This window comes from Myotis davidii, unplaced genomic scaffold (assembly GCF_000327345.1).
Source record: "Myotis davidii unplaced genomic scaffold, ASM32734v1 scaffold223, whole genome shotgun sequence".
Lineage (NCBI taxonomy): Eukaryota > Metazoa > Chordata > Mammalia > Chiroptera > Vespertilionidae > Myotis > Myotis davidii.
In genome coordinates, this window is record NW_006294609.1 from 4,536,496 (window position 1) to 4,564,211 (window position 27,716).

Genomic DNA, 27,716 nt, shown 5'->3' on the forward strand with positions numbered 1-27,716 from the left:
AAATATTATAGAGAGGTAATGGGAAGCCAGAGCATGTAGGGCCTTGTAGACCATTGGAATATCTTTGGCTTTGACCCTAAAAAGAAGGGGAAGTCTGGGAGAGTTTTGAGCAGAAGAAGGACATAGTTCTAGTAGAGAGAGATAAATGGGGAGGCAATGTTACCTACTGGTTACAGCAATTTCTCTAGGTAGGCTCATGGGTTGAAATCTCAGTCTTTGTCCTTAAGACAACTTCACTTCTTTGTCCCTTAGTTCCTCATCCATAGAAAGGAGATAAAAACACTCTCCAGCTCATGGGGTATTTTTGAGGATTTAATGAGCAAATAATATCTAAATGTGCTTATGACAATAGCTAACATTTAGTAAGAGCTTGGTAAATATTAGCTTATAGCAATCTATGAGAGGTTTAGAAAGAGATGCTGTTTTCTTCACGTGGTCATTATTGCCCAATGTAATTTTCTTGTTTTTTCTTTAGCCTTCACATACTTTTCTTTATATATATTATTGATTTCAGAGAGGAAGGGAGAGGGGGAGAGAGATAGAAACATCAATGATGAGAGAGAAACATTGATCGGCTGCCTCCTACACGCCCCCAAATGTGGATCTAGCCAGCAACCGGGCATGTGCCCTGACCAGGAATCAAACCTTGGCCTCCTGGTTCAAAGGTCAATACTCAACCACAGCCACGCCGGCTGGGCTAGCCTTCACATTCTTGACAGGTCATTGGTGAATCTTCCTACTAACTTGGGTGTGCCTAACCAATGCAAATTCGTGAAGCTAAAAATAACTGACAGCCAGCACTGACCAGGATGTACTCCCCCAGAAGCAAGCTGGCATCCCATCCAATTGAACGTTTGGTGTGTGGCACTGTGTGTATTCATGGTTTTGCCTTTTGAGGCTGCCCCTCGAGTGGTGAGAACTGAGGTCAGCTGGGAAAGCCGTTTTCCTGGGCTCTCACTGTAGCACTTAAATTTAGGCTCCTGACTACCGAACAGGGTGACTGGCTTTTTGGCAGGGATTCCCTTGAATCTATTAATCGGTTTGGGGACGGTTGCTCAAATTGTCCTCTAATCCATGATTAAAAGTTTATTGAAACTTATGATCTGGCATATGTTTTATCCTGGAGACTCTTCCATGTGCACTTGGGAAGAATGTGCATTCCCCTGTTGGATGGAGTGCTGTGCAGACGGCAGTTAGGTCAGGTTGGTTGATAGTGTTTTCTCTATCCTTGCTGATTTTCAGTCTAGCTTTTGTATCTATTAGTAAGAGTGGGGAGTATTGACATTTCCAAGTATTATTTTTGAATTTTCTATTCTCCCCTTAAATTCTGTCAGTTTTTGCTTCATTTGTTTTTGGATTCTTGTTAGGTGCATGTATATATGTTTGTAATTGACATTTCTTCCTGTTGACCTTTTTATCATTATCAAAAGTACCTCCCTTTCTCTGTTAACATCTTTTGTTTTAAAGTTTATTTTGTCTGTGGTCAGTATAGCTACTCCAGCTCTCTTATGGTTACTTGTGATATATCTTTTTCCATCCTTTTACTTTTTTTTCCTTTTTAAAAAAATTGTAGTAAAATACATACAACAAAATTTACCATCTTAACCGTTTTTAACTGTACAGTTTGGTGGTATCAAATACAAATACATTCATAGTGTGGTGTAACCACCACCATCAATATTCAGACTCTTTAGCTTGTAAAACTGAAGTTCTATATTCATTAAGCACCAACTCCCCCGTTGTCTCTTTCCCGCCAGCCCCTGGCGAACACTGTTTTAGTAATTCATTCCAGGATTGTTGAGCATTGCTGTGAAGGCTATTCTAAGCTTGTTTTATACACTTGCATATTCACTAGGCAGAAGCTCTGTTTTCATCTCTGAACTTAGCCCGGTGTCTGGCACATACTAACTGCACAATGAGTGTGTTTCATGAACAAATAACCTGTTCTCAGACACTGGGAATCAAGATTCTAGTGATAAATATGGTCTATCAGATTTTCATTGCAACAAGACAATTTTAAAGTCTCATGAGTTTTGGCCTAATTTCTCAAGGTCTGCAGTTAGTTTCCTATTCTGTATGTGGAACCCTACATGTGGAAAAATGAGTTTTATAGCTTTCTTGCCTATAGGCAACAGAAGCTCAACATAACAGTGACCAAACAAGAATTCCATGAAAACTTGTATTAAACTGTAGAGAATCTCAAACTATTGAAAACTGTTGAAAACTATAAAAAGTATAGTTATATAATGAATATGACAATATCTTTGTACTCAAAATGGTGCTGTTGAAAATTATATAATTTTTTTAAAAATATATTTTATTGATTTTTTACAGAGAGGAAGGGAGAGAGAGAGTTAGAAACATCGATGAGAGAGAGACATCGATCAGCTGCCTCCTGCACATCTCCTACTGGGGATGTGCCCGCAACCCAGGTACATGCCCTTGACCGGAATCGAACCTGGGACCTTTCAGTTTGCAGGCCGACGCTCTATCCACTGAGCCAAACCGGTTTTGGCAAATTATATAAATTTACTATGATATTTATTGCTATTTTATTTGAAAATTTAAGTCTTGATTTATTCAGTTATTCCAAAAATTTGGTCAGTTTGTTCTAGGATATAGGCCTCTATATTATAGGAGCATAGATAAGACTAGTTTTTCTGGAATCTCAGAAAATATTTGACCATTTAAGCAAATAAATATCTAGTAGTGCAGCATTTTGAAAGGATATCTTTCCCCTACACTCCAAAGACAAAACAAGACATTGAGTGCTTCTACTCCAGCGGACCTTGAAGATGAGCTGACAAATTTTTTGTCCTCAAGTTTTTGCTTTTGCTCTTGTTGGAAAATATGCCTAATCTAGTCATTGAGACAACACGTCTAATTATAAAGCCCTAAAGAACACAAAGCTTTGTTTATCAGATTCTCTCAGAAGATGAGATATTGAGTGATAAAGATCTTCTGTTGTCCCACCTTTGTTTAATTGTTCAGCTTTTTAATTGGAGAATTGTTCTCTGCCCCCTCTTTTTTATTTTAATAGGAAACCTCCATTTTAGAGGAATATAATATCAACTGGACTCAGAAACTGGGAGCTGGAATTAGTGGTCCAGTTAGGTAAGAGACCCATGTGCAAACTACGACAGAATTGCTCTGAAAAGGGCCATTTGAAATGCACCTTAAATTAGGAGCATCAAGGGTGCCAGAATTTAACAAGTAGAGGTGTTTAAATAAGTTAGGCTATTTCTCATTTATTAGAAATATACTTAAGTGACCAAGTTACATGTTCTGTGACATGGAATCATTGAAGATGTTGATCCTGTGGAGCCACTGAGAGCCAGTCACCTGTGGCCAGCAGAGGCCTCACGTTGGCATCACCTGGCTTAGGAGCTGAGGCTGAGGAAGAGTGGATGAGATCCTGCTCTGCCTTTCCGCCTGCTGGGCTTGGGGGCCAGTTTGTTCTGGTGCACCTGGATAGAGTCTTGATTAGAAGTACAATTCCCAAAGAACAAACCTGCTAAGTTAGTTTTCACTGTAACATCGATGATTTCTGATTGAATTTTTTCTCCAAATCTAGAGTCTGTGTGAAGAATTCTACCCAAGAACGGTTTGCACTGAAAATTCTTTTTGATCGTCCAAAAGCTAGAAATGAGGTATGATCCTTTATTGCCTTGTCTTGCCTAAATATTGAAGTGCCTAATAATTCATTTTATAAGCAGGGCAGCTTCATGCATAGATGCACAAAGAATCTTAAAAAAAATTTAAGTTCATACTTACCCCTTTTTTGCTATTCATCTTCTATAATAATAAAAGCATAATATGCTAATTAGACCAGACGACCTTCTGGACAACCTTCTGGATGAAACTGGGGCTGCAAGGGAAGCCCGGGTCCCAGGCGCCTGCTGGTAGCCGGAGGGAAGCCCAGGTCCTGGATGCCAGAGGGAAGCTGGTGCCGGCAGCCAGGGGAAGGAAGGCCTACTCTTGCATGAATTTCGTGCATCGGGCCTCTAGTGTTATTATAAAAGCAGTCCTACATCTATCAGTACCAAAGGCTGTTAGTAGAGTCTTGTTTCAATTAATGTGATTCTTATACATAGTTGAGTATTCAGATTAACTTCCTCGTTTGCTTACTGGAAAACGTCCTAGAAGATGGAGAGAAAATAATACAGGGAAGGGTCGGGTGAAAACTGTCTTGAAAGTGTGCTGCAGGAGGACTCTGAGGATGTGTCTAGTTTTTAAAAATAGACATTTGTTTTGAATGATCTGGACTGGTGATGACATGTTAGTAAGAGTGCATTGATTACAGATGTATGAATAATATCTGAAAGAAAATAAATTGTTTGCTAATTCATTTGCTAATGGGTAGGACAGGAGCAAGTAATCGGTTGTTGAGGTTTCATTCATAGGAAGAGCATTAAGGAGATGATCTGTGTGTGATCCCCTCTTTTTTTTACCTTCTAGGTGATAAGGTTTTTTACTGTCAAAGGCTTAGCCTCTTGTGCCTAATGTTGTCAGTTTTTTGTGGGGGTGTTGGGAGAGAAAATGTTGGCCTCCCCTATGTACAGAAACATTTCCTCTCTTTTCTTTAAGGTACGCCTGCACATGATGTGTGCCACACACCCAAATATAGTTCAAATTATTGAAGTGTTTGCTAACAGTGTACAGTTTCCTCATGAGTCCAGCCCCAGGTAAGACTACACAGGGTCATTATACTATGCTCACCTCTCCACATGTAGGCCAAGGTGTAGTGGGTTTTCCTCTTTTGTGCCCTCTCTCTCTCTTTGCCTTTCACTCCTTGTCTTTTTCCCCGTCTGCTTCCCTCCCTCCCTCTTTCTCATTCTTCCCTACATTTTGTTTTGGAAAATTTCAGATGTTTGTGAAAGCAGACAGAATTATGTAATGAATCCCCAGGTACCCATCACCCAGCCTCAGCAGTGATGAGCTCATTGCCAGTCTTGTTTCATCTGTACCTGACTACTCGCCTGGCCTCTCTGATCATTGTGATTGCTTTCTCTTTTTTAAAAAAGCAAGTAATGTGGAATTAAAACAGATTCTATTTCAAATTAGCAAAAGGAAACCAAATATTATTCTAGGCAATGTTTTAGAGGTTGATATGGCAAAAAAGCCCTTATTGCTTAGTCTGACATTCCTTTTAAAGGGAGAAACCAACATCATTCTTTTAGCTGCCAAATGTTTAGCAAGCCCATTGAACGGTGTTCTAAGTCTCTTCCAAGAAATTAAAAATTAAAATAAGAAAGAAAAAAAATTAAAATAAGGTTTGTTTTCTGTTGGCGGGAATGAGCTATAAATCTGCCATCATAGCAATGGGATAGGCACCAAGGAGAGGCATCCATAAAGTACTTTGAGCTTACAAAGGAGAGCTGCGAGCTGTAGGCTGGGGAGGTGAGTTGTCACAGAGCTGTTACATGGGAACTAGGACTCGAAGGGGATAGGAAGAAGTTTTCCAGGTGGAGAAAGAAGATGGATTTGTAAAAACAAATGGGGAATGAATGATTATTTCTTACAACTGTGCTCTGTTGGTGAAAGCATTTGGATGGAAGCTGGAAGCATTTATATCAAAGGATGGTAACCAAAATTCAAAAAAATTTTTTTTATAACATGAGAACTTTTGCTTTTATTTAGTAATTGTGTAACCCTTTCCAGCTATCTTGCTGGGTATCCTCTGGGTCACATGAAAAAAACTAGTGGAGTGTGTGTGCGGCGGGGAGTAGATACACACACAAACACAGAATGAAAAACCAAGACAGCTCAGTACCCAGCCAAATGACTTGAAATTCATGTCCTACACAAAGTCATATTCGGTTTTCAACATATTTTCATTCTAGCTGCCCTAAAATGTATATACAAAATATGTCACTTAAGTGTAATGTTCTCAAAAGGATCATTATTTTCAAAACTAAATCTTTCACTCCCACTTGAGCTTCTTAGGAAGTGTTAGGTCAGGGATATGCCTTATGCACAGTGTCCATTTGGTAGTGGACACTCAAAGGGGCTTGGTAGGACTAGACTTAGGAAGTAAATGACACACTTTGTAGATGAGGTATCTCTTTAGATTAGCTACTTGATGTTTCAATTCTTTTTTTTTTTAACTTAACAAAATCAAATGCTTTCAAACAGGGCTCGACTGTTAATTGTAATGGAGATGATGGAAGGGGGAGAGCTATTTCACAGAATCAGCCAGCACCGGCACTTTACAGAGAAGCAAGCCAGCCAAGTAACAAAGCAGGCAAGTTAACCCCGGGTACAAATCAAACCGCCAACAATGTTGGTTAACAAGCACAATTTCATTGGGGGGAATAAAAGAAAGCTTGCAGAAAAGCTCTATTTGCTCTCTCATTGCCTGCTTTGTTATGTGACCAGAAAAGATGCTTTGACAGGAGAAATGTGACACTTTTTATGCTTTGGGGGGGACTGTATTCTTAAGTGGTTGTCAGTTGTTTGTCTATTATAAGATGTAAATAAACCCTGGAAGGGAGGTAATCTTAACTCTTGTAGATTGTAGATATCTTTAGACATGGCTTTCAAGCACTGTTATTGAACTTTGAGATAAAATGTTGCTGATACCACTTAAAAGATTGTATAGTGTAAAAATATGTTCTGACAATTGTATATAAGAATTTTTGCTTATGAGTCGCCTTTCTCTCTTCAGATTTTAGTAGTATTATAAGGTCTTTGTAATTCTGGGTTATTCTTGGTTACAGTCTTTCTATTTTGATGCCACTTTTAAAAATTAATCCTCACCAGAGGATATTTTTTCCATTGATTTTTAGAGAGAGTAGAAGGGAGGGGGAGAGACAGAGAAACATCGATGTGAGAGAGACATCGATTGGTTGCCTCCTGCACTGGCCCCGACAGAGGGCTGGGCCGGGGATCGAACCTGCAACTAAGGTACGTACCCTTGCCTGGAATTGAACCCATTACTCTTCAATCCATGGGCCGACGCTCTAACTACTGAGCTAAACAAGCTAGGGCTTACTTGATATCGCATTGCATTGCTAGAAAAATGATTTATGTCACAGACAATACTAGGAAACCAACTGGAAATAACATCTTGAGGAGATCAAAAGCTAAACCCTCAAAGCTAATCTTCATGTCAGGCAAGCAAGGCAAAGAAAAGCAGAAAGCCTAGCACAATTGGTTCTTAATTAAAAAATCCTTCAAAATTTTCCATGAGCATTTTTTGATGCCTCCTTTCTGGTGCGGTGGAGCTGATACTTGGAATGCTAAGACATTTCCATACTGAGAGTTGAAGAAAAGGCAGAATTTGCTCTTGCTATTTAATTTTAAAAATTATACCTTGTATTTTTCAAATACTAGGACTAAAGGGTGAGCTCTGATAATCTTCTGTAAAACAAAACCCCTTCACATGTACCTAAACAGGCCACATTTCACCAAGTGGGATGAGCACATTGGAATATCAGGTGGAAAAATCCAGTTAGCTGCTTTCCATTGTTCTTGAGGGCAGAGCTTGAAAGTTGAGCTCCCTGGAGAGTGCAGCTCCCTTCTGAGCCACGTGTCAGTGCGGCTGCCCTGCTGGGGGAGACCAGGCCTGCTGTCTGTGCAGTGTTCACTCTGCAGTGCTTGTCACATGGCACATGAATGCAAGTGGAAACATTTCATTTCCCTCACTGTGTACAGGATTTAACCATCAGTTCATTTTGATAAAGAATCATTTTACTGTTGTATTTTTTCTTTTTACTTAACAAAATACACGTTGCAGGTAAACTAAGTTCATTTCTATTTCTTGGTACCAAAAGTTTTACTTAATTTCTGCTTTAAAATTGAAGACCAGCCATAGTCTTAATGGACTTAATTAAGGATCATTTTTTAATATCCTGAGTTCTCTAACCTAGGGGCACTAAAGAGTTAATTTTTCTAAGATGTGGTTGCTCATTATGTCCTTTTCCAGATAGCTCTGGCTCTACAGCACTGTCACTTGTTAAACATCGCGCACAGAGACCTCAAGCCTGAGAATTTGCTCTTCAAGGATAACTCTTTGGTGAGATGCCTTGCTTTTCTGCATTTTAGTGCTGCCATTCACAGCATAGTTCCGAAGTGGGCGTGGAGGTGTGTGTATGTGTTTGGAGTCCTCTGAACCCATAGTGAAAAGGCTTTAGGCAGCTTATTTTTCCCACTTATTTCCTTGCTGGAAGCCCAGAAAAATACCCCTTGCATGGATAATTTTGGATGACCCTTATATGTATTTGTAGGACTTAAGATTTTGGATATTATTTGGGGGGACTTCAGGATGGGCCCAGAATCTATGTGCTGTTTTATATTACCTTAAAACTTAACAGTTGTATTTGCTGTTAACCCTGATAAGGTGCGTTTTTCTCTCCAACCCTACCCTCTGACACCTACACCATGTCCCATCAAATAAGTTACTCTGGCTATCATAAAATGGATGTTGGTGAGAAGTTATGGGCCAATCTATAGAGCCAGGGAGCTTTTGAGTAAGATTTTGATTTTAGTGCTGACTTTATAAGTTATAAAACAAGGCTAACTGTGAGTCGGTAGAAGTTGCTTACTTCTGTGTTACTGAGAACAATTCCTCAATATGAATCATTGTCTCCAGACCTGAGGACATACTACTCACATACTCAGGTCTCAATCAGAAACTTGTGAGTGCTCAAGGTAACATGCCGTGCACCTGGATTTCCCTCTAATGTTTCCTGAGAACTCTGGAGCAATAACTTCCATTTATTTTATTTCAGGATGCCCCAGTGAAGTTGTGTGATTTTGGATTTGCCAAAATTGACCAAGGTGACTTGATGACACCCCAGTTCACCCCTTATTATGTAGCACCTCAGGTAAGCATGTTCTGTTTCTGCCACTGGCTGTGCCACCAAGCTGCCTGTGCACTCACATTCCTCCTCTACAGCACTAGTAGGCGTGCATTACACATGCACGGGGAGTGCTCAGTTTCAGAAACCTAAAAGCTGCTTAATTTGATTTAGGCATTTTATTCTTTTGGAATCTACTTTATTGAGGTATGATTTATAGATAGTACTTCTACTTGAAGTGTTGTTTGATGAGTTTTGACAAATGGATACTCCTGCAAGATCAGCATCACAATCAAGTTATAAAACGTTTCCATCACTTCAGAAGCTGTCCCGTGTGCCTTTCCAGTCAGATTGCTCCCAACTTAACTCCTAGCCCCAGGCAACCACTGACATGCTTTCTGTTATTATTGGTTAGTTTTGTCTGTTGTAGAATTTCATAAAAATAGAATTTATGTATCTTTTGTGTTTTACTTTTACTCAGCGTATTTTTGAAATTCATCCATGTTGCATGTATCAGCATGCTTTTACACAGGCATGAGGGATGTCCCCAGGAAAAAGTCATCTCAGATGCCTCGATGGGCAGGAAGAATAGATAAATCTCTTCCAGGGACCTGATCTTAATGTTCTTGACCTGGGCAAGCACTGATAGATTGCTGGTGATAAGAGGGTTGGGGGGGGGGGGGTTGAAAGTATTGTGTTTATGTGGAGTGTTTTGGTTGCTGACTGCCAGTGTGGACCCTTTTTAGCCTTCCAGGAGTCTCTCAAGTTGTGTGTCATTGTGTGATTTTCAGTAAACTGTTCCTTTGGTCTGACTCTGACAGGTACTAGAGGCACAGAGAAGGCATCAAAAGGAGAAATTTGGCATCATACCTACCTCACCAACACCCTACACTTACAACAAGGTAGAGGAAGAGATATTTATCTTCCCCCCTGGGGTAGCCTCTTTTCAGTGAGCTATTTGTGGCCCTCTGGGAATGTGGCTCATTCCATTCTTATCCCTTAATCCTCCTGTGCAAAAGGCTGGAAGCAGCCACACAAGCAGAAGAGTACTTGGAATTCAAGTTTTTGTCTGATGAAATATAAAGTAAGGTTCTTATCGATTTAGGTTTTGCAGCAGGAGCCAAGGGCTATGGCCATCTGGAGGTTATTTATTTGGCGAGCTGTACAATCCAGTGACCATATTTAAAAGACAGGGTTGTCTTTAAATGTACTTGCTAAAATCTCAGCATGAATGCAGTGAATTTCCTGCAGGATGTAATTCCCCAATATCTTTTTCTTTTCCTTTTCCATTTTGTGAATCTAATGGTGCTCATGAATTAGCATGGCATTCATCAAAATTACACTGCAGATGAGTAACATGTTGAAAAAAACTTCATATTACTTTTTAAAAAAAATATATTTTATTGATTTTTTACAGAGAGGAAGGGAGAGGGATACAGAGTTAGAAACATCGATGAGAGAGAAACATCGATCAGCTGCCTCCTGCACACTCCCCACTGGGGATGTGCCCGCAACCCAGGTACATGCCCTTGACCGGAATCGAACCTGGGACCCTTTAGTTCGCAGGCCGATGCTCTATCCACTGAGCCAAACTGGTTAGGGCTCATATTACTTTTGAATGTTTATATATGTTGGTCTAAGTAAAAACTTTATATTGGGCAACTAAATGAACACTGAATGCTACATTGACAAGTCAGTTTTAATAAAAATATGTAATAAGATATAATTAAATTTTTGAAAATTAAATAAATATATCAACTTTAATTAAAGAGAGAGAGAAGCAGGCTTGGCCCATGTGGCTCAGTTGGAGCATCATCCCATGCACTGAAGGGTTGAAGGTTCAAACCCTGGCAGGGACACATGTGGAAGGCAGAGCCGATGGATGTTACTGTCTCCCTCTCCCTTCCTCTCTCTGTAGTCAATAAAAACATGTCCTTGGGTGAGGAGTAAAAAAAAGGGGGCAGGGGAGGAGCGGGCACAGTGAGTCCTTTGTGGCCAAAGAAATGCTTTTATTTATTTTATTTTTTAGAAATTTTAGGGAGGGAGGGAGAGAGAGCAAGAGAGAAAAGGGAAAAAAGAGAAGAAGAGAAAAGGAAAGGAAAGAAGGGGGTGGGGGAGGGAGAAGGAGAGGGGAAGAAGGGGAAGGGGAAGGGGAAGGGGAGGGAAGATGGATATGAGATACACTGATCAGTTGCTTCCTGTATATGGCCTGACTGGGAATCAAACTTGCAACCTAGTGTGCCCTGATCGGGAATCGAACCAGTGACCTTCCAGTGCACAGGACCAACTGAACCATACAGGCCAGGGCCAAAGGAATGAATGCTTTTATTTTTTTATGTATTTATTTATTTATACAATATGCTTTTATTGATTTCAGAGATAGGAAGGGGGAGAGAGAGAGAGAGAGAGAGAGAAAGAGAGAGAATCATCAATGATGAGAAATGCTGATGTGTGTCTATTAGTGTAGGTGGCACATGAAAAATATGGATTGAAGCCCTAGCCGGTTTGGCTCAGTGGATAGAGTGTCGGCCTGAGGATTGAAGGGTCCCAGGTTTGATTCCGGTCAAGGGCACATGCCCAGGTTGTGGGCTGGATTCTCACTGTGGGGCATGCAGGAGGTAGCCGATCAGTGATTCTCTCTCATCATTGCTGTTTCTATCTCTTCCTCTCCCTTCCTCTTTGAAATCAATTAAAAAATGTTTTTTTAAAAATGGAGTGAAAAGTTAGACTTCCTGAAACTTTTCCAGTCTCTGTTAAGTGATTCTTGGATAGCTCAGCCTGTGTATGTCGGCCAGCCATGGAGGCTTTATTTTGGAGCTGTGCCTCTGCTAAGAGTGACCATTTTCTCTTTGCTTTCAGAGCTGTGATTTATGGTCCTTAGGAGTGATTATCTACGTGATGTTGTGTGGATACCCTCCTTTTTACTCCAAACATCACAGTCGGACTATCCCAAAGGACATGCGGAGAAAGATCATGACAGGCAGTTTTGAGTTCCCCGAGGAAGAGTGGAGCCAGATCTCAGAGATGGCCAAAGATGTTGTGAGGAAGTGAGTTCCTGGGCCACTGGGCGGGGAGACCAAGGAAGCCTTAAGGTGCTGGAACACAGGGAATGTTGGGTAGAGAAAAATCATTTGTTTCTTAGGCATGTTCGTTCCCATTTAGCATCACAGGAATCTTACCCCTGGAGCCTGAGATGAGGGTTCACAGTGTCCACACCTCCGTGGAAATGGAATTTATCCCTGGGTTGTGAACCCCGGTCCTTCAGTAGCCAGTGTCTCTGTGAACATTACTTCAGGGCCTTAGTGATAATCTCTACTCCCTGACCCCTGTGTGCCCCCTTGTCTGTAAGCCAATCATTTGGGATGGACGTTAGGAATGAACTGGGGTGTTAAGATGATAACAGTGCTTTTGGCTTTTCATTTCTTGCTGCTGTGGGAGTATGTGATTGACGGTGTGGGGCCTGGGCCCCACCCTCCAGCCTTCTCACTGCTAGTTGGTTGCTCTGACATATATGAAGATGGGAAGAGAAAAGAGTTAGGGCTACTGAGTAGATGAGGGACAGTTGACATTCAGAGCCCTTTGGTAGCTGGAGGGCTAGGTAAGAAGTCAGACCTAAAGTTGAGGTATATGTGGGAGGCTCAGCTGCCTGGGTCTTGGGCACTGTTCTAGTATTCCTATTGCTTGGTTTCACTCAGCAATTTTTCTTTTGGTTTCAGTTTCTTTATCTGTACTGTGATAAAGATAAGCATTAAAGGGGCAGTATCTGGGAACTGTCTCCTGACAGTACAGTCCTTTCTCTATGGAAATGACTCCCTTTCATAAGTGAGCTTGTTCTGATGATTAGGGGTCTGTGTATCTAAAGAGGGGCTAGTTTCTAAAACATATAAGCAAAAGTTTTTTAGGAAGGTGGAGGCAGTATTTAAATCACCACCTGTCTTCCCATGCTGTCTTTTCAGCTACTTAACCAAAATATCAATATCCTTTAAGTGGTTCTTTATCAGTTCTGTAGACTATCACTAGAGCAATATGAATCCTTTCTGTAGAATCTGAAGCTGTTTGTTCAGAATGATCCAGAATAAAAGAGCAAATAGGCATGTTGTCCTGACTCTGACATTTGGAACGGGAGGATATGTAGTTGGAAGGAGGTGCTGTAAATAGCCCAAGGAGCATGCTGGGGTGAGCTAGGAATTGCATCAGCATGAATACATACTAGTAAGATGTAAAGAAGTCGGATCAGAGCAATACACTAGGCTTAGAAGGAAATGCCATCCCCTTCTCAGAGTTTCTAGGTATTTAGCTTTAGAATGCTTCTGGAATAAAAGGTTCATGTCCTGCCATATGGTAACATCGAGATTTTTCCACAAGTAGCAACCTGGGTTTTCAGAACCTCCTGACCCTTCAACTAATTTTATAGCCACTATTAGCCAAAAGAGCACTCTCCGTCCATTTTGGGAATTAGAGCTCACTACCCTAAAAACATCGATACGGAGATTCAGGGTCTCAGGAACTGAGCGATATGTAGGATTATTTTATTAATAATGTAGTTGGAAGGAGGTGCTGTAAATATTATTATTATTTTATTAATCCTACATATGGGATTAATTACTGAGCTGAAGTATATCTGGGTTAAGTTTTTTCCTACCACTTTTAACCTCACTTTGTACAGACGGAAAGGACCGCCTAGGGACACAGAGCCCTCACCGCTAGTGGTTAGGGACTAGAACCCCACCCCTGCTCTGCAGATGGAAAGCCTAGGCTTGTAGGAGTTGGAAGAAAGTCAGAAACTAGAGCCGGTTAGTGTGAGACCCCAGAACTTCCTGGTTGTCTGGAAGCAACTGTACATGGCAGCCCTGTTGGCCTTTTCTCCACAGGCTCTTGAAGGTCAAACCAGAGGAAAGACTCACCATTGAGGGAGTGTTGGACCACCCCTGGCTAAACTCGACTGAGGCCCTGGATAATGTTCTACCCTCTGCTCAAGTGATGATGGATAAGGTGTGTTTTTGTTTTTGTTTTAATTCTTTATTGTTTAAATTATTACATAAGTCTCCTTTTTTCCCCATGGACCTCTCCCCAGCCGCCCCCACCCTCCATGCATAAGGGTTTGAATGATACTTATTTTGTTGGCAGATAAGGTTGAGTAGAGAAGGAATGCTGGGAACTCAAATTAGTGAGGGGTTAATGGCAAAACAATGTAGAGCATGCAGTCTTTTCCAGAGAAGTATCTCTGGTTTCCTGAAAATGAAGGTTGGAAATAAAGAGCTTCCCATAAAAGACCCAGATCAAGGCCTGGTAACTATACACAAAGGGAGCACTACACTCAAAGGAATATCCTCCTTATGATCGTCATGGGAAAAACAACCTAACTTCATTAATGGGAAGTCAGTGAGATGCATGTGACAGGACCAGGCTTTGAAAGTAGACAGGTCTTACATTTTTAAAAAAATATATATTTTTATTGATAGCAGAGAGGAAGGAAGAGGGAGAGAGGGAGGGAGAGAGAAACACCAATGATGAGAAAGAATCATCGATCAGTTGCCTCCTGTGTGCCCCTACTGGGGATCAAACCTGTAACCTGGGCATGTGCCCTGACCTGGAATTGAATACTGACTTCCTGGTTCATGGATTGATGGCCAGGCTAGTCTTATCTTACTAGGATGTAGCTGAGAGTCCATTGTAGAAATTTGAGAAGATGTTTGCATAGTGAAGGTGTTTAGGAATTGTTAACCAGACTTGCAGACTTCCCAACTTAGGACTTCTGTGGTAATTTAGAATCTGAGGGGCGGCTCTGAGAGCAGAGAAGTAGAGATGAATGAATTGGCTCAATACTTTTGAAGACAATTTTCTACAATTTTTGGTGACTGACTAGATATAAGGGAACAGTTGGGTAGCACATCAGGTAGTACCATCGACAAGCGGAGGAAAACCAAGAATGAGGCTAGTTTGAGTGAAGGGAAATCTTTTAGGTTTTAGATATTGTTTCAAGTGGTAGATGGACACTCAAATGAGATTTGTGGTCCGGAAACAGAGTGTGGCTGAGAGGCAAAGGCAGTGGCAAACAGGCCAACCTGGCCAGGGAGAATGCTACCCTCTTGAAAGGGATGAGGTTAAAGTGTGACAAAGAATGAGTGAACGGGAAAAGAGAATGCCAAGACCTCCCTTAGTTTATGGGAGAGAAAGGAGAGCTGGAAGGAACAGAAGTCTCTGCCACCTCAGATTTGTGTATGGTTACCTTACTGGTTAGGAAATATGCCCAGTAGTGCAAAAATGGTTTGGTCAGTCTAAATCCAAAGGGATTATTTGTATCCTCTGTTTGTCAGTACATGAGTTTTCAATGTAGCTTTCTTCAAAATCTTGGACATGAAGAAATAATTGCCTTCTGTAGTTATTTTAAAATTAGTGCATAATGAAGCCAAGTATGGATTTGGAGAATCTTGTTAATGAGAAAAAGTGGCTCTTAGGCCTATAAGATGGAACTTCAACGTGACAGTGTATTCCTGTTGTTAAAGAATGATTTGGTCATGATGTGGGCAAGTCAGCTTTGGAAAAATGGCCACATATGCAGATGTTGAATAGTGTCCATCTAAGCCCTGGCTAGGAGATGGAGCCTGAGCTTGTGCCCTTGAATTATTCCCATCTTTCTGGTTGGGCCGTCACTGATGAATAGATAGATATGAGGGTCCAGAGGGGGGTGGTGAGGGCAACTGTTTATAGTTCCTTTAAACTCTTCCTGATCTAAAAGCACGCTTAACAAGGAACTGCTTTTTGGCTTTTTTGGAACTGCTTTTTTAAATGGTCAGAATTTATTGTTGAAATTCAAACAGAGCAGAGATATATAACATAAAAAGCAAAAGTTCCCTTTGATTTCCTTGCCTCAATCTCACCCCCCAAGGAGTGAGCTAATCTATGGCGTGATGCATCCTTCCTGATGTTTTTCTGGGGAGACCCTCACACACTCAAGAATTTGTCCTTTTCAAAAAAAAATACCAAAAAAATGGGATCATCTAGTTCTTACAGAGCTTTCTGCAGAGTATTTGCCTTCCCTCATTGATTTGCCTGTAGTGAGAGCAAGCATTGGTCATAAAGACACAGATTTCAAGAGCTCTACACTTTGTGACAGTTATTTCTCATTAGAAATTAATTGACTGGTGTATAGACCAGTGCTTGAGTGTTTACCACACTCAGTGTGAAACAGTTGGGGTTCTGAGCCATCAGGGCCTCTCTACACTTTGGAGGCAATCTGGGAGGCTTCCCAGGCAGTAGCTTGCCAGCCTTTTCTCTGATGTACATGTTTGCCTCTCTTTATTCTTGCCCTTGCCAATGACTGTGAGCATGAGCCTTGTTAATATTTCTTCTGGGCCCTACTGGCCCGTGGGGAAGAATCTCTGCTTTATCAAAATTTATATACGGCCAGCATAATAGTGAAATTGCCTTCTTAGTTCCTTGAGCTCCTTCCCATGCTCTTAGATAGGTTTTCTAGGTACTCAGAAATGAATATGAAAAATTGACGACAGTGTTTATATTCAGGCGGTGGTTGCAGGAATCCAGCAGGCTCATGCGGAACAGTTGGCCAACATGCGAATCCAGGATCCGAAAGTCAGCCTCAAACCCTTGCACTCTGTGAACAACCCCATTCTGAGGAAGAGGAAATTACTCGGGTAACTGAGCTTATTTCATTTATTCTCGTTCATGGTTGGGTGGCCCATTTTCTGCCTTTTAAAAAAAATATATATTTTTATTGATTTCAGAGAGGAAGGGAGAGGGAGAGAGAGAGAGAAACATCAATGATGAGAGAGAATCATTGATAGCTGCCTCCTGCATGCCCCCCACTGGAGATTGAGCCCACATCCCGGGCATGTGCCCTGACCAGGAATCAAACTGTGACTTCCTGGTTCATAGGTTGATGGTTAACCAGTGAGCTGCCTCTTAAGAGGGTGGGAAGAATAAGCTGTTGAAATAGCATCAAAAGTTGGAGATGCTCTATTGTTAATTTTATGAAAAATCTGTCGCTTTATGTTTAGAGTTAACATCCGTTGAGTGTTAGGTTTTTGGGTCTTACCTTGTTATTATCTCTCCCCCAAACTTTTAAAGCACCAGGCCAAAGGATGGTGTGTATATCCACGATCGTGAGAATGGAACCGAGGATTCAAATGTTGCCTTGGAAAAGCTCCGTGATGTGATTGCTCAGTGTATTCTCCCCCAGGCTGGTAAAGGTCACACCATTTACAAATGCTGTGTGTGTGTGTGTGTGTGTGTACATGTGCATACGTGCACATGACAAAAGGAGTGGTTTAATTTGAGGTTGTCTGTTTCATCTTTGTGTATAAGAAAGTAAGTACATTATATAAATCAGTCTTTACCCATTCAAAAGAGTAGATGATGGGTTAAGGGTAAATTCTACCCTTCCTTTCTTTTTTTGTGACATTTGTAATTTAGGTTTAATTGCCAGTGCCAGGTGCAGCATGTAATTTTATATTTTCTCGGTTTATTAATGAGGGCATGTGATGGAGAATGGAGAATGTGGACAGGGTCAAGTTCAGTTTTGAAAAGGTCAGGAGACGTCATTTCCAGAGCCGTTAGAGTTCAAGGCTTTATTAACTTGTGAATATAAAGAGAATACGCCCCCAGGTCAGAAGTGGACTCTACTGCTACTCATGTGATGGGCAAAGTGTGACTTACATGTGGATTCTTTTGAGTGAGAGTTTGCTTTCAATATGTTCTTTCCCCACTCAGTGGGGTGTAATGGGCTTTTCTCAGCAGATGAAAGAGATCCTTCAAATAGTAGGCCAGAAAACTGTTGGGTTGACCTGTCTTCCTACTTCTGGCATTTTCAGGGAACTCATATTTAGTGTACCTCCAATAGCCTTCCAGAGTAAGAAATGAGCTTAGGAGAAAGAAGGTAGCCCGCTCAGCTTTGTTCTTCCTCTATCTCTTGGTCCATTAGGTTAACCAGAGACCTAAGCTGTTTTTGCTCAGCAATAGTCTGACACTGCCTATTCCCATCCCCCAGTGCGAAGACTCTGGGGCCATCAGAGGATTTGTGTGAGGCTGTCCCAGTAAACGAGTTCAAAGACCAGAAGTGGTTTATATATCATGTAGACATTAGCAGGAACAGCAGTGGCTGGTGAAGTTTGTACCTTTAGTCATCACTTTTCAACAAATTGAACATCATGTCCTTCCATCTCTGACACTAAAATCCCATAATGCTGCAGGGAAATGCAACTTCTTCATCTTTATCAATAGGTGAGAATGAAGATGAAAAGCTGAATGAAGTAATGCAAGAGGCTTGGAAGTATAACCGGGAATGCAAACTCCTGAGAGATACTCTGCAAAGCTTCAGCTGGAATGGTAGGAGCCTTAATTACTTCTTTCCCCAGGAATACAATGAAGTGATTGTTTAGAACGGGTAGGAATCTCTGCAGGCCTACCTGGAGCTATTTTTTTATTGTTGTTAATTCTCACCGGAAGATATTTTTCCATTGATTATTTTAGAGAGTTTGGGAGAGAAGGGGAGAGACAGAAACATCGATGTAAGAGAGACACATAGATTGGTTGCCTCCCTCACACTCGAGCCTGTAGCCAAGATACATGCCCTTGACTGGAATCAAACCTGGGACCCTTCAATTTGGGGGCCAACACTCTATCCACTGAGCCAAACCAGCTAGAGCCTGGCTTGGTTCTTGGACAAGAGAAATCCAGTGATAGCCTGGAAGAAATTAGCTTCCCTGGTATGTTTTTTTAAAAAAGATTTTGAAATATCAATACAGAAAAGTGATCACATTTGAAATGTGTACTGTTGATGAATTTTTACAAAGTGAACATTCCCTGTAACTAGCCCCTGGAGCATTAGTGGAACATGGACTCTCTTCTAGTCACTACCTCTCACCCCCAAGGGTTATCACAATCCTGATTGCTAGCACTATTGATTTATATTTTATATAAATGGAATCACACATGTCTGTGTTCTTTTGTGTCTGGCTTCTTTTAGTTAACATTATATTTGTGAGATTCAGCCTTGTGTGTAGCAGCAGATCATTCTCATTCTCTCTCTCTCTATATATATATATATTCTCAATATATATTTCTCAATATATATATATCTCTCTCTCTCCACACACACGGATGGGCAAAAGTAGGTTTACAGTTGTTAGTATGCAAAAGTTTATTCTTTTATTATTTATTGATTGTATTATGTATTTGTATCCTTACTTCTGATAGTGGTGGCTGGTAATTTAACCTACTTTTGCCCACCCTTGTGTGTGTGTGTGTGTGTGTGTGTGTGTGTGTGTGTGTGTATGTGTGTAGATAGGTAGTCTACTGTTGGACATTTTGAGTTATTTCCAAGTTTTGGTAATTAAGAAAAGGGCTGCTATGAATGCTCTTGTGTGTTATCTTTTGAAGAATGTTTTGCTGAACTAATTTCTCTTACCTCTTAGATATCTAGGATTGAATTGCTGGTTCATGGAGGTATTCATCTGTTTGGCTTTAGTGGGTACTGCTAAGAGTTTTCCAACGTGGTTATTCTGGTTGATACTTCCACTAGTAGTGTTTGAGGGTTAACTTACCCTGCTTCCACATCAACTCTCGTCTATCTTTCTATTTATTTTAGTCATGCTGGATAGATTATAGTGGTATTACTATGTCATTTTACTTTGCCTTTCCCTAATGAACTTTAGCACTTTAAAGATGTTCAGTGGCCATTTAGATTTCCTCTTTTGTGAAGTACCTATTCTTTTGCTAGTTTTTCTGTTGAGTTATATCTTTCTTATAGATGTATGAGTTCTTTATATATTCTTGATACGAGTCCTTTGTCAAACATATATATTACAAAGATCTTTCTCTTCATAGTTTCCTTGTTTGCTGTTGTACTGAACATTGGAGTTTTACTGCCAGGTTAATGGCACTGCGTAATTGCTACTTGCAAAATGGGGGGTCTGAACTGCTTTTGATCGGTGTTGGGGATGGTTCCTCCATTGTGAAGGTGAATTGGACACTGGTAAGGTGTACCTTACTGGGTTCCTGTCAAGAACCTATCTCCTCCCAAACAGTTTGGAGATTGATCTTTTTCTTTCTTGCTTTCAGGTCGTGGATTCACAGATAAAGTAGATCGACTAAAACTGGCAGAAATTGTGAAGCAAGTGATAGAGGAACAAACCACATCCCATGAATCCCAATAATGATAGCTTCAGACTTTGTTTTTTTATAATCTGAAAAACTATTCTTTAATGTATAAAGTAATTTTTATGTAAATTAATAAATCATTTCATTTTCACATTGCTTAAAGATGCTGTATAGATTTAGATAATGGTATTTACTAATAGTATAGTTCATTTGTTTGTTTTTAAGAAAAGCTTAGCTCCTAGAAATATACATTATTTTAGGACTCCTTAGTCTTGTTTGTAAAATGACAGATATTATATCAAGCAAGATTGTTTTATTTGTAATAAAGTATATAAAAACCACTTGTCAGCGGTAGACAAAGGACCAACTATACTGATCTTTCTGCTTAGTAAACAGTTGAATCAAATACTGTGGAATTTGGTTTTAATTGCCCTGTGTATTTACTCTCTGCACTATTGGTAGATTAGCCCTGATGCCAAGAAATGTTTGTGGATCCATGTTGCAGACTGTCTGCTGAAATTCACAAGATGTTGGCTCCCATGATGGGAGAAGCAGGGAGCTGAGCCTTCATTTTGTTGTCCCTAATTCCTAAGAGAAAAGTGGTAACACTTTTGTTTTTATTGGCCATATTTGTTAAAAGGAATTGGTGTGATTCTTAAATCTAATGGATTATCTTTTGAGTTTATTCTTTTTATGTTTAATCAAAATTTCAGTTTCCTTTCCCCTGAGACCCTACTTTTCCTCTCTCCTTCCTGGCAGCCCTCACCAGCTCCATTGCTTCCTATGTCCTTTCCCTGTTCTTCTGGCCCACTTAGGGAGTGGTTTTTCTGAGAAAGTAACATTTTATGAAAAGTGGACTTTTGGATTAGCATCTAATAGGGTCCAGGTTTTTTTTCCTCTTAAAGCTGCCCTTTTTTTCTGTAACGTTTCTGCCTAGGTTTCATGTCGGCATCCTCTGGGCTGCAATTATTTTGTTCTGCCGCCTTCATTCTTGGGAAGCATGCTTCTGGCCAAGTTCAACTGTTTGAACGGAAATCAAGGCTGGATGTTTTTCTGTTTGTTTGTTTGTTTTTTTGTTGTACAAATGGACTTCCATAACAAATCATGTTTAAAAAATTTTTTTTTAGAAGTTAGGCTATGTTCCTAAGAAGAGCTAGCTAATAGACAAACTCCAATTCGCAGAGCAGAGGGAAAGGATCGGTAGGCTCAGATATTTAGTTTTATTCTGTCACATTCTCTTCAATCAAAATCTACCCCACAGAGCTAACTCATTTTGCTGAGAATGTCATCTAGGTGACATTTGGTTAGTATGGCCTATATAAGTATGTAACTGTGCAAATATATTATAATAATACAAAGTATCTTTTAAGAATTACCTTTTTACATTGGTTCCCTTTTATTTTGGAGAATTTGTAGTTCAGGTATTTTTTTAGGTAAGACTCACTAATATTAGGTGAATGGATACCCTGTAAGGAGTATTCAGTACTTTTAAACATGGCAAAATTTAAGAATTAGGCAGCAGGGAAATGTTTTATTTGCTGACCATAAAACTTAGCTAAAAGTTGAATTAAGGGTTGAATTATATTCTATTTTTCAGTGAAATGCAGTCTTACAAATCATTTCTTGTAATCAGGAAAAACTGCACTTGTTTCTCGAACAACTGACTACCTGTTGTTTTTCTTACCTTAGGGCACAGGTTCAGTATTCACTAGGGATACTTTGCTACTCTTCTTTTTCTTCAGAGTAACTTTCTAGCATGCCCAGTCTACTATGAACTTCTCAAATTTGTTGTTTATGTGTCTTCTAATGGCTCAGGATGATTTTTTTTCCTTTCAGGGTGTGGTGAATTTTGGGCATGATCTAAAAGGGTATCCCAAATGATGCGTTCCGTTTAGTTTGAGCAGCAGTTGCCCATGTATCAGTTGTTTCAGGGTAAATTAATCTGGCCCCCAAATGTGCACTGTCTCCAGACATATCCAGATGAGCCCCAAGCTGGAAGTTTGTGAATACCCTGGATGCGAAGGCTATCGTAACTCAACAGTGGGTCCTATCCTGGACAGAGCTCCACTGTTTGGTATTCAAAGTTTTCTCTGTGGAGAGAGTTTGTAGGCCAGTAGCAAGTACTGCCGTAACATACCAGTCACGTTCACTGATAAAGCAAAATTTGTAACTGAAAGTGAGACAAAAATTGTCCTTGTCTCTTCTGGCCTGTCTCTCTGATGCCCCTAAACTTACAGAAAGTTCATATTGTCAGAAAAGTTTTTGTAGGCAGAAGGTTAGTCTCTAGTTTTGCCACATGATTTGCTAACCTCTGCTTACTAAAACCATTACTTATCACTCAAATACCTCTAGACATTACCATAGTTATAACTCTGCTTGATGTAAAACAACTTGTATATCTTCCTGGCTAACATATTGTATAAGCATAGGAGATTATCTGCCAGAAATTTATTGTTTGAAACATAGAACTTCCTCTTGAACAGTTTTGTTCTTGTATTTATTTGAGAAAGAACAAGTTGAAGAAATTATTAGTTAAAGAAGAAGTCAAATGATTTAAATCAGACCTTGTGTATGAATGCTTACGTGTGTGTTATTTATTGAAGAAAATGTGTTTCAATTTGGGAACTGGAAAATTGGATATTTAATTTTAATTATATTTTTATTTATTTAAAAAGTAGAGGTTTTCTTTCATTATTGATTTAATTATTTCATCCCATAAAATGACTTAACCTAATTTGCCCTGCCTATTTTGGTTAAGACACAGGGAAGCACCTTAAATCTGATAATTTCTAAATTACATAATTTTAAGAGGCGTTCTTTCCACTTATATGAACTACAAAGAAAAAAGAAATCCAGCTAGAAATCATTTCACCTTTTTGCTGTAAAATTTTAAAATAGGTTTGTGACATGACAGTATAAATTTTCTTGCTAGATGCTAATGATAAATTTTATCATCTATATGAGGACTTAAATATTACTTGGGGATAGTTAATGAGTTGATCTGCTCATTCTCATATTTGAGATCTTGTGGTATCATATCATTCTGAGATAGGGTAGTTTCCCATTTTTGTGTGTGTGTTAAACTTGTACTCAACCCTTATTTTATATTGTAAATATTTGACTTAATATAAATTATTTTTATGCAAAGTAAAGGATCTAGAGTTTTATTTAACTTCCTCTTAGTATGCACAGGAAAATAACTGGACAAGGATTGTGGATAGGGCTTTTCCCTGCCTTTTTACCTTTTAAATTTGTTCGGTTGAATACACCAGGTTATTAAGATAAAACCCGTGGACTTGTACAGAGATTAGAGTTTAATTTTAGTTACAAAAGTGAAGAAATCTTTTCAAAGGTCTTAGAGAGTTCACTTTTATTTTCTTGATGAAATGGCATCTAGGTAGCTGGTTAATAATCAGCTTGTTTTTATGTTGGGACAGTTGAGAAGAAATGAACTTTGATCCCAGTCACTTAAACTACCTCCATGGTGAAATTGAACTCATTTCATTTAATACTTAATATGTCTCTATGTTAGGAAAACTTCTTAGAAGATAACAGTTATGTTTATATTTAGATATAAAATGTCTAACTTCATCTTTTATGAACAAAGGCTAAGGAGGGAGAATTTGTGAATCTGCATGTGATTTTTTTTTAATTAAAGGCAAAAAAATGATACTGACAGTGAAGGGCTGGACTGAGAAACAGTACCCTGTATTACAACAGAAATGAGGAAAAGAGGTAGTGGGCAACAGAGAACTTTGTCCTGCTCATAGATCCCCCAAGAATCCCTGTCCCCTTCCCCCAAACCTCCTGCCAGAATGTTGGGTTTCAAAGAATGAGCAGATTAACGGATATCAGGGAGTTCTGTGGCCTGGACTGAGGATAAGGATAATTTGTCAGAGTTAAAGTACTGGCTGAATCATTACAGACTTTCTACTTGGTATATGTCTCTGTGAGGATAAAGAGAACTTAGACAAGGAGCATTAAAGCTGTTGCTGTTTGAACGAAGTCATACAGTAAGGCAACAACTGAAGATCAAGAGGGAAGCAAGAGTATAAAGACAGCCTCAAATTTGTAAGACCGAGTTGGGAAGCAGTCATCCATAAGGAAGCCAGATTAGATCTCAGTCTCCAAGGTTCAGCATGCCAAGGAAAGCTGCTGCTGATGGACACAAGCCCTGCCTCATCAACTGATTCACTAGGGCCATGTCAGTGGCCACCTCTATGAGAGATTCTGCCTCTATACGGCCTTCTCTGTGGAAAAACCAAGTGGCCTTGAAAACGGGTAAGATCAAGTTTCAGACTTGGGCTCAGCAGAAGAGGGACTTAAGGCTGGGGCCAGTGACAGGATCTTCATGTATCCGTTTGGGAATTGTGATACTGTTGGTGGTTTTCCTGCCAAGTATGTACTGTGACCTGGGATCAGTATATTATACTTCCTATGAAATAATTATTCCCAAGGGGCTGATACTTCAGGAAAGGGATGGCCAAGAGAAAAATACATCCTACATGATATTTATGCAGGGCCAGAAACAGCTGATTCACCTGAACGTGAAGACAAACTATTTTATCAAGAACTTTCCAGTCTTCAGCTACCACAATGGCATTCTGGGACAAGAAATGCCTTCCATCTCACATGACTGTCACTATGAAGGCTACATCGAAGGACTCCCGGGTTCTTTCGTTTCTGTCAACACCTGTTCAGGCCTCAGGGGCATCCTGATTAAGAAGGGAAAATCCTATGGCATCGAGCCCATGGGCTCTTCAAGACAGTTTGAACATGTGCTGTACACCATGGCCCATCAAGCTCCAGTCTCCTGCAGTGTCACTTCCAAAGACAGCCCAGTGGTGTCCACCAGCCGGCAACAAGGGAGCAGGAAGCGGGGCGGTCTACAGGAGCTGTCCTACTTGTGGTCACTCACCAAGTATGTGGAGATGTTTGTTGTGGTCAACAACCAGCGGTTCCAAATGTGGGGCAGTAACGTCAATGAGACGGTCCAGAGAGTGATGCACATCATTGCCCTGGCCAACAGCTTCACTAGGGGAATAAACACACAGGTGGTGCTGGCTGGAATGGAGATTTGGACCGAGGGGGACCTCATAGAGGTCCCAGTGGACCTGCAAGTTACACTCGGGAATTTCAACAGCTGGAGACAAGAGAAGCTCCTCCATCGTGTGAAGCATGATGTTGCCCACATGATTGTCGGACAGCATCCTGCACAGGGTATGGGACAGGCATTTCTCAACGGTGCCTGTTCACGTGGTTTTGCAGCAGCTGTTGAATCCTTCCATCATGAAGATGTCCTGCTGTCTGCAGCGCTCATGGTCCATGAGCTTGGGCACAACTTGGGTATTCGGCACGACCACTCAGCCTGCATTTGTAAAGACAAACCCCTCTGCCTCATGCGTGACAATATCACTACAGAAAGTGGCTTCAGCAACTGTAGCTCTGACGACTTCTACCAGTTCCTCCAGGAGCACAGAGGGGCCTGCCTATTTAACAACCCTCAGCAGCACAAAGGCCGCTTGCGTAGGGGTTCCTACTGTGGAAACGGTGTGGTGGAGGGTGAGGAGCAGTGTGACTGTGGTTCTGCCTGTTACACCGACCCGTGCTGTGACCAAACATGTCGCCTGAAGGGGAGTGCAGAATGTAGTGATGGACTCTGCTGTTTTGGTTGCCGATTGAAGAATAAGGGGTTCATGTGCCGTTCTGCTTTGGGAGAGTGTGACCTCCCAGAGTATTGTGATGGCACCTCTGCAGAGTGCCCCACAGACACCTATAAGCAAGATGGGACGTCGTGCGGTAGACTGCACTACTGTGTTGGGGGTCTGTGCAGAAACCCTGATAATCAATGCATGGCTATGTATGGGTACACTGCACGGTCAGCCCCAGAAAACTGTTACATTTCAATGAACAGCAAAGGGGACCGGTTTGGAAACTGTGGCCGTCCCACCTCGGCAATGTCAAGATATGTTAAGTGTTTTGATGATAATGTATTTTGTGGGAAAATTATATGTACAAATATTAGACGGGCCCCATCCATCATCCCAGCCATCAAACCCCATCACACACTGATCCAGATTCCTTATGAAGGTGACTTCTGCTGGAGCTTGGATGTCTATAACATTACTGATATCCCTGATGAGGGAGATGTGCACTCTGGCACTGCTTGTGCCCCAAACAAAGTCTGCATGAATTACTCCTGCACTGATCATGCTGTGCTCAACTATGACTGCAGACCAGCAGAAATGTGCAATGGGAGAGGAGTCTGTAACAATGTAAGGCACTGCCACTGTGAGGCTGGCTATGCACCCCCCGACTGCAGAACTCCAGGAAATGGGGGGAGTGTGGACAGTGGTTCCCCTGCTAAACCAACTGATGAAAATCTAAGTAAAGGTGAAGGTGGCAGTCCTGCTAAACTTAGGAATGAATTTCAAAATCTTGGTGTTATAGTTTTCATACTCCCTTCATTTCTTTTACTATTATTGGTATTATTAATATGTTGCATTAGTCTTAATGCTGGAATTGAGTCAGTAGAGACCCCAGGGGCCTCAACAACATTGAGTTCAGAGCATACCATTGTTGAATCAGAGATTATCCCATCAGAGGAGGCAATCAGAGAGGAAGGCCTCCCACCAGAAGAAGCCTCCCCACCAGTGGAGCCCCCGCCACCAGAGGAGCCACCACCACCGGAGGAGCCTCCCCCACCGGAGGAGCCTCCCCCACCGGAGGAGCCTCCCCCACCAGAGGAGCCCCCGCCACCAGAGGAGCCACCACCACCTGAGGAGCCTCCCCCACCAGAGGAGCCCCCTCCACCAGAGTCATAAGTGATGGTAGCAATGGAAGCACAGAAATAACCAAAAGTAGAAGAGTAGTTGAGGAAGAAGCCAAAGAATATCAAATACCTCAAGTACTGAGTAGGAATGGAAGGCTTAGAAAGGCAAAGACAAAGTGAGAATTGATGGCTCTAGTAGTGCTGATGGGACTGTATAATCTACAGAAATACTATGTAGGAAGAGAACTCCTGCTTTCAATATTTACTTTAGTAATTTGATATATATTCATATATGAAATCGTACATGAAATATTCTGTATTTTTGCTTTTCCCCATTTCATGAAACTAAGTTTTTCTCATGGATCACTGCTAGTTGTTTCATGTAGGCCACTTTTTGATCTGAAATTTTTTTCACGGCATACCATCTTCCATCTGCATTGTTTGACATAATGTGTTATCTGTACCTATATTACTGGATTATTCAAACCAGTGACAACAATGCATTATTTTAGGAACATTATCTATTGAGTACTTTGATTTGCACTAACCGTTTCTATTCCTGAAAGAGATAATTTAAAATAAAGAAATAAGTAAATAAATACAAGGTTATTTGCAGATTAAGCATCATTTCAGACTCCATGCAGCCTAGTACTTGGGGTTTCTTTAATTTGGGCTTTCTGGAAGGGGTTATATCTGATCCAGGGTGGTCTGATCACCCTGGGTCTGGGATAATTGAGGTAAGTGCTGAGATAATATTTGAGGTATTTGTTTTTTCCTTAAATTCTATATTGAAGTTGATATTTTGTCTATTAACAACTCATAGGAATGTTTCCGTGTGGTAGTTATTTGCTAAGACAGCACAAAGTATATGCAATCATATTACCCATCCTGGGCAAGACACTATGCTAGATAGACACTTTGCATTTGTTGTCTTAATAAATCCTCTCATTCACCCTATGAGGCCTTCATCTTGTACACAAGGAAACAGAGACCAAAGAGCTAGTACGGGGTGGGGCCAGCATCCC

General features: G+C 40.7%; 2 protein-coding genes across 4 annotated transcripts in view; both read left to right on the forward strand.

The window, feature by feature from the left end:
- Window positions 1-20,335, forward strand: part of MAPKAPK5 (mitogen-activated protein kinase-activated protein kinase 5) — a 22,589-nt gene extending 2,254 nt beyond the window's left edge. Inside the window, exons 1-14 of one of the 3 annotated variants that reach the window (XM_006768928.2) lie at window positions 1,125-1,202; window positions 3,041-3,114; window positions 3,575-3,650; window positions 4,588-4,685; window positions 6,136-6,244; window positions 7,928-8,017; window positions 8,733-8,828; window positions 9,623-9,703; window positions 11,661-11,848; window positions 13,673-13,793; window positions 16,326-16,456; window positions 16,890-17,011; window positions 18,042-18,146; window positions 19,881-20,325. In XM_006768928.2, coding sequence (XP_006768991.1) covers window positions 1,152-1,202; window positions 3,041-3,114; window positions 3,575-3,650; window positions 4,588-4,685; window positions 6,136-6,244; window positions 7,928-8,017; window positions 8,733-8,828; window positions 9,623-9,703; window positions 11,661-11,848; window positions 13,673-13,793; window positions 16,326-16,456; window positions 16,890-17,011; window positions 18,042-18,146; window positions 19,881-19,975 — 1,437 coding nt within the window. In that variant the 5' untranslated portion in view covers window positions 1,125-1,151 and the 3' untranslated portion in view covers window positions 19,976-20,325. Of the gene's footprint in view, window positions 1-1,124; window positions 1,203-3,040; window positions 3,115-3,574; window positions 3,651-4,587; window positions 4,686-6,135; window positions 6,245-7,927; window positions 8,018-8,732; window positions 8,829-9,622; window positions 9,704-11,660; window positions 11,849-13,672; window positions 13,794-16,325; window positions 16,457-16,889; window positions 17,012-18,041; window positions 18,147-19,880 lie in introns of those variants that run through there. The other 2 variants (XM_015567359.1, XM_006768926.2) reach the window with 2 other exon arrangements.
- Window positions 20,336-20,425: 90 nt separating this feature from the next.
- Window positions 20,426-27,284, forward strand: LOC107183962 (disintegrin and metalloproteinase domain-containing protein 1-like). The gene has a single exon (XM_015567357.1). The coding sequence runs from the start codon at window positions 24,122-24,124 to the stop codon at window positions 26,741-26,743; it is 2,622 nt and encodes an 873-aa protein (XP_015422843.1). The 5' UTR covers window positions 20,426-24,121; the 3' UTR covers window positions 26,744-27,284.
- The last annotated feature ends 432 nt before the right edge of the window (window positions 27,285-27,716 follow it).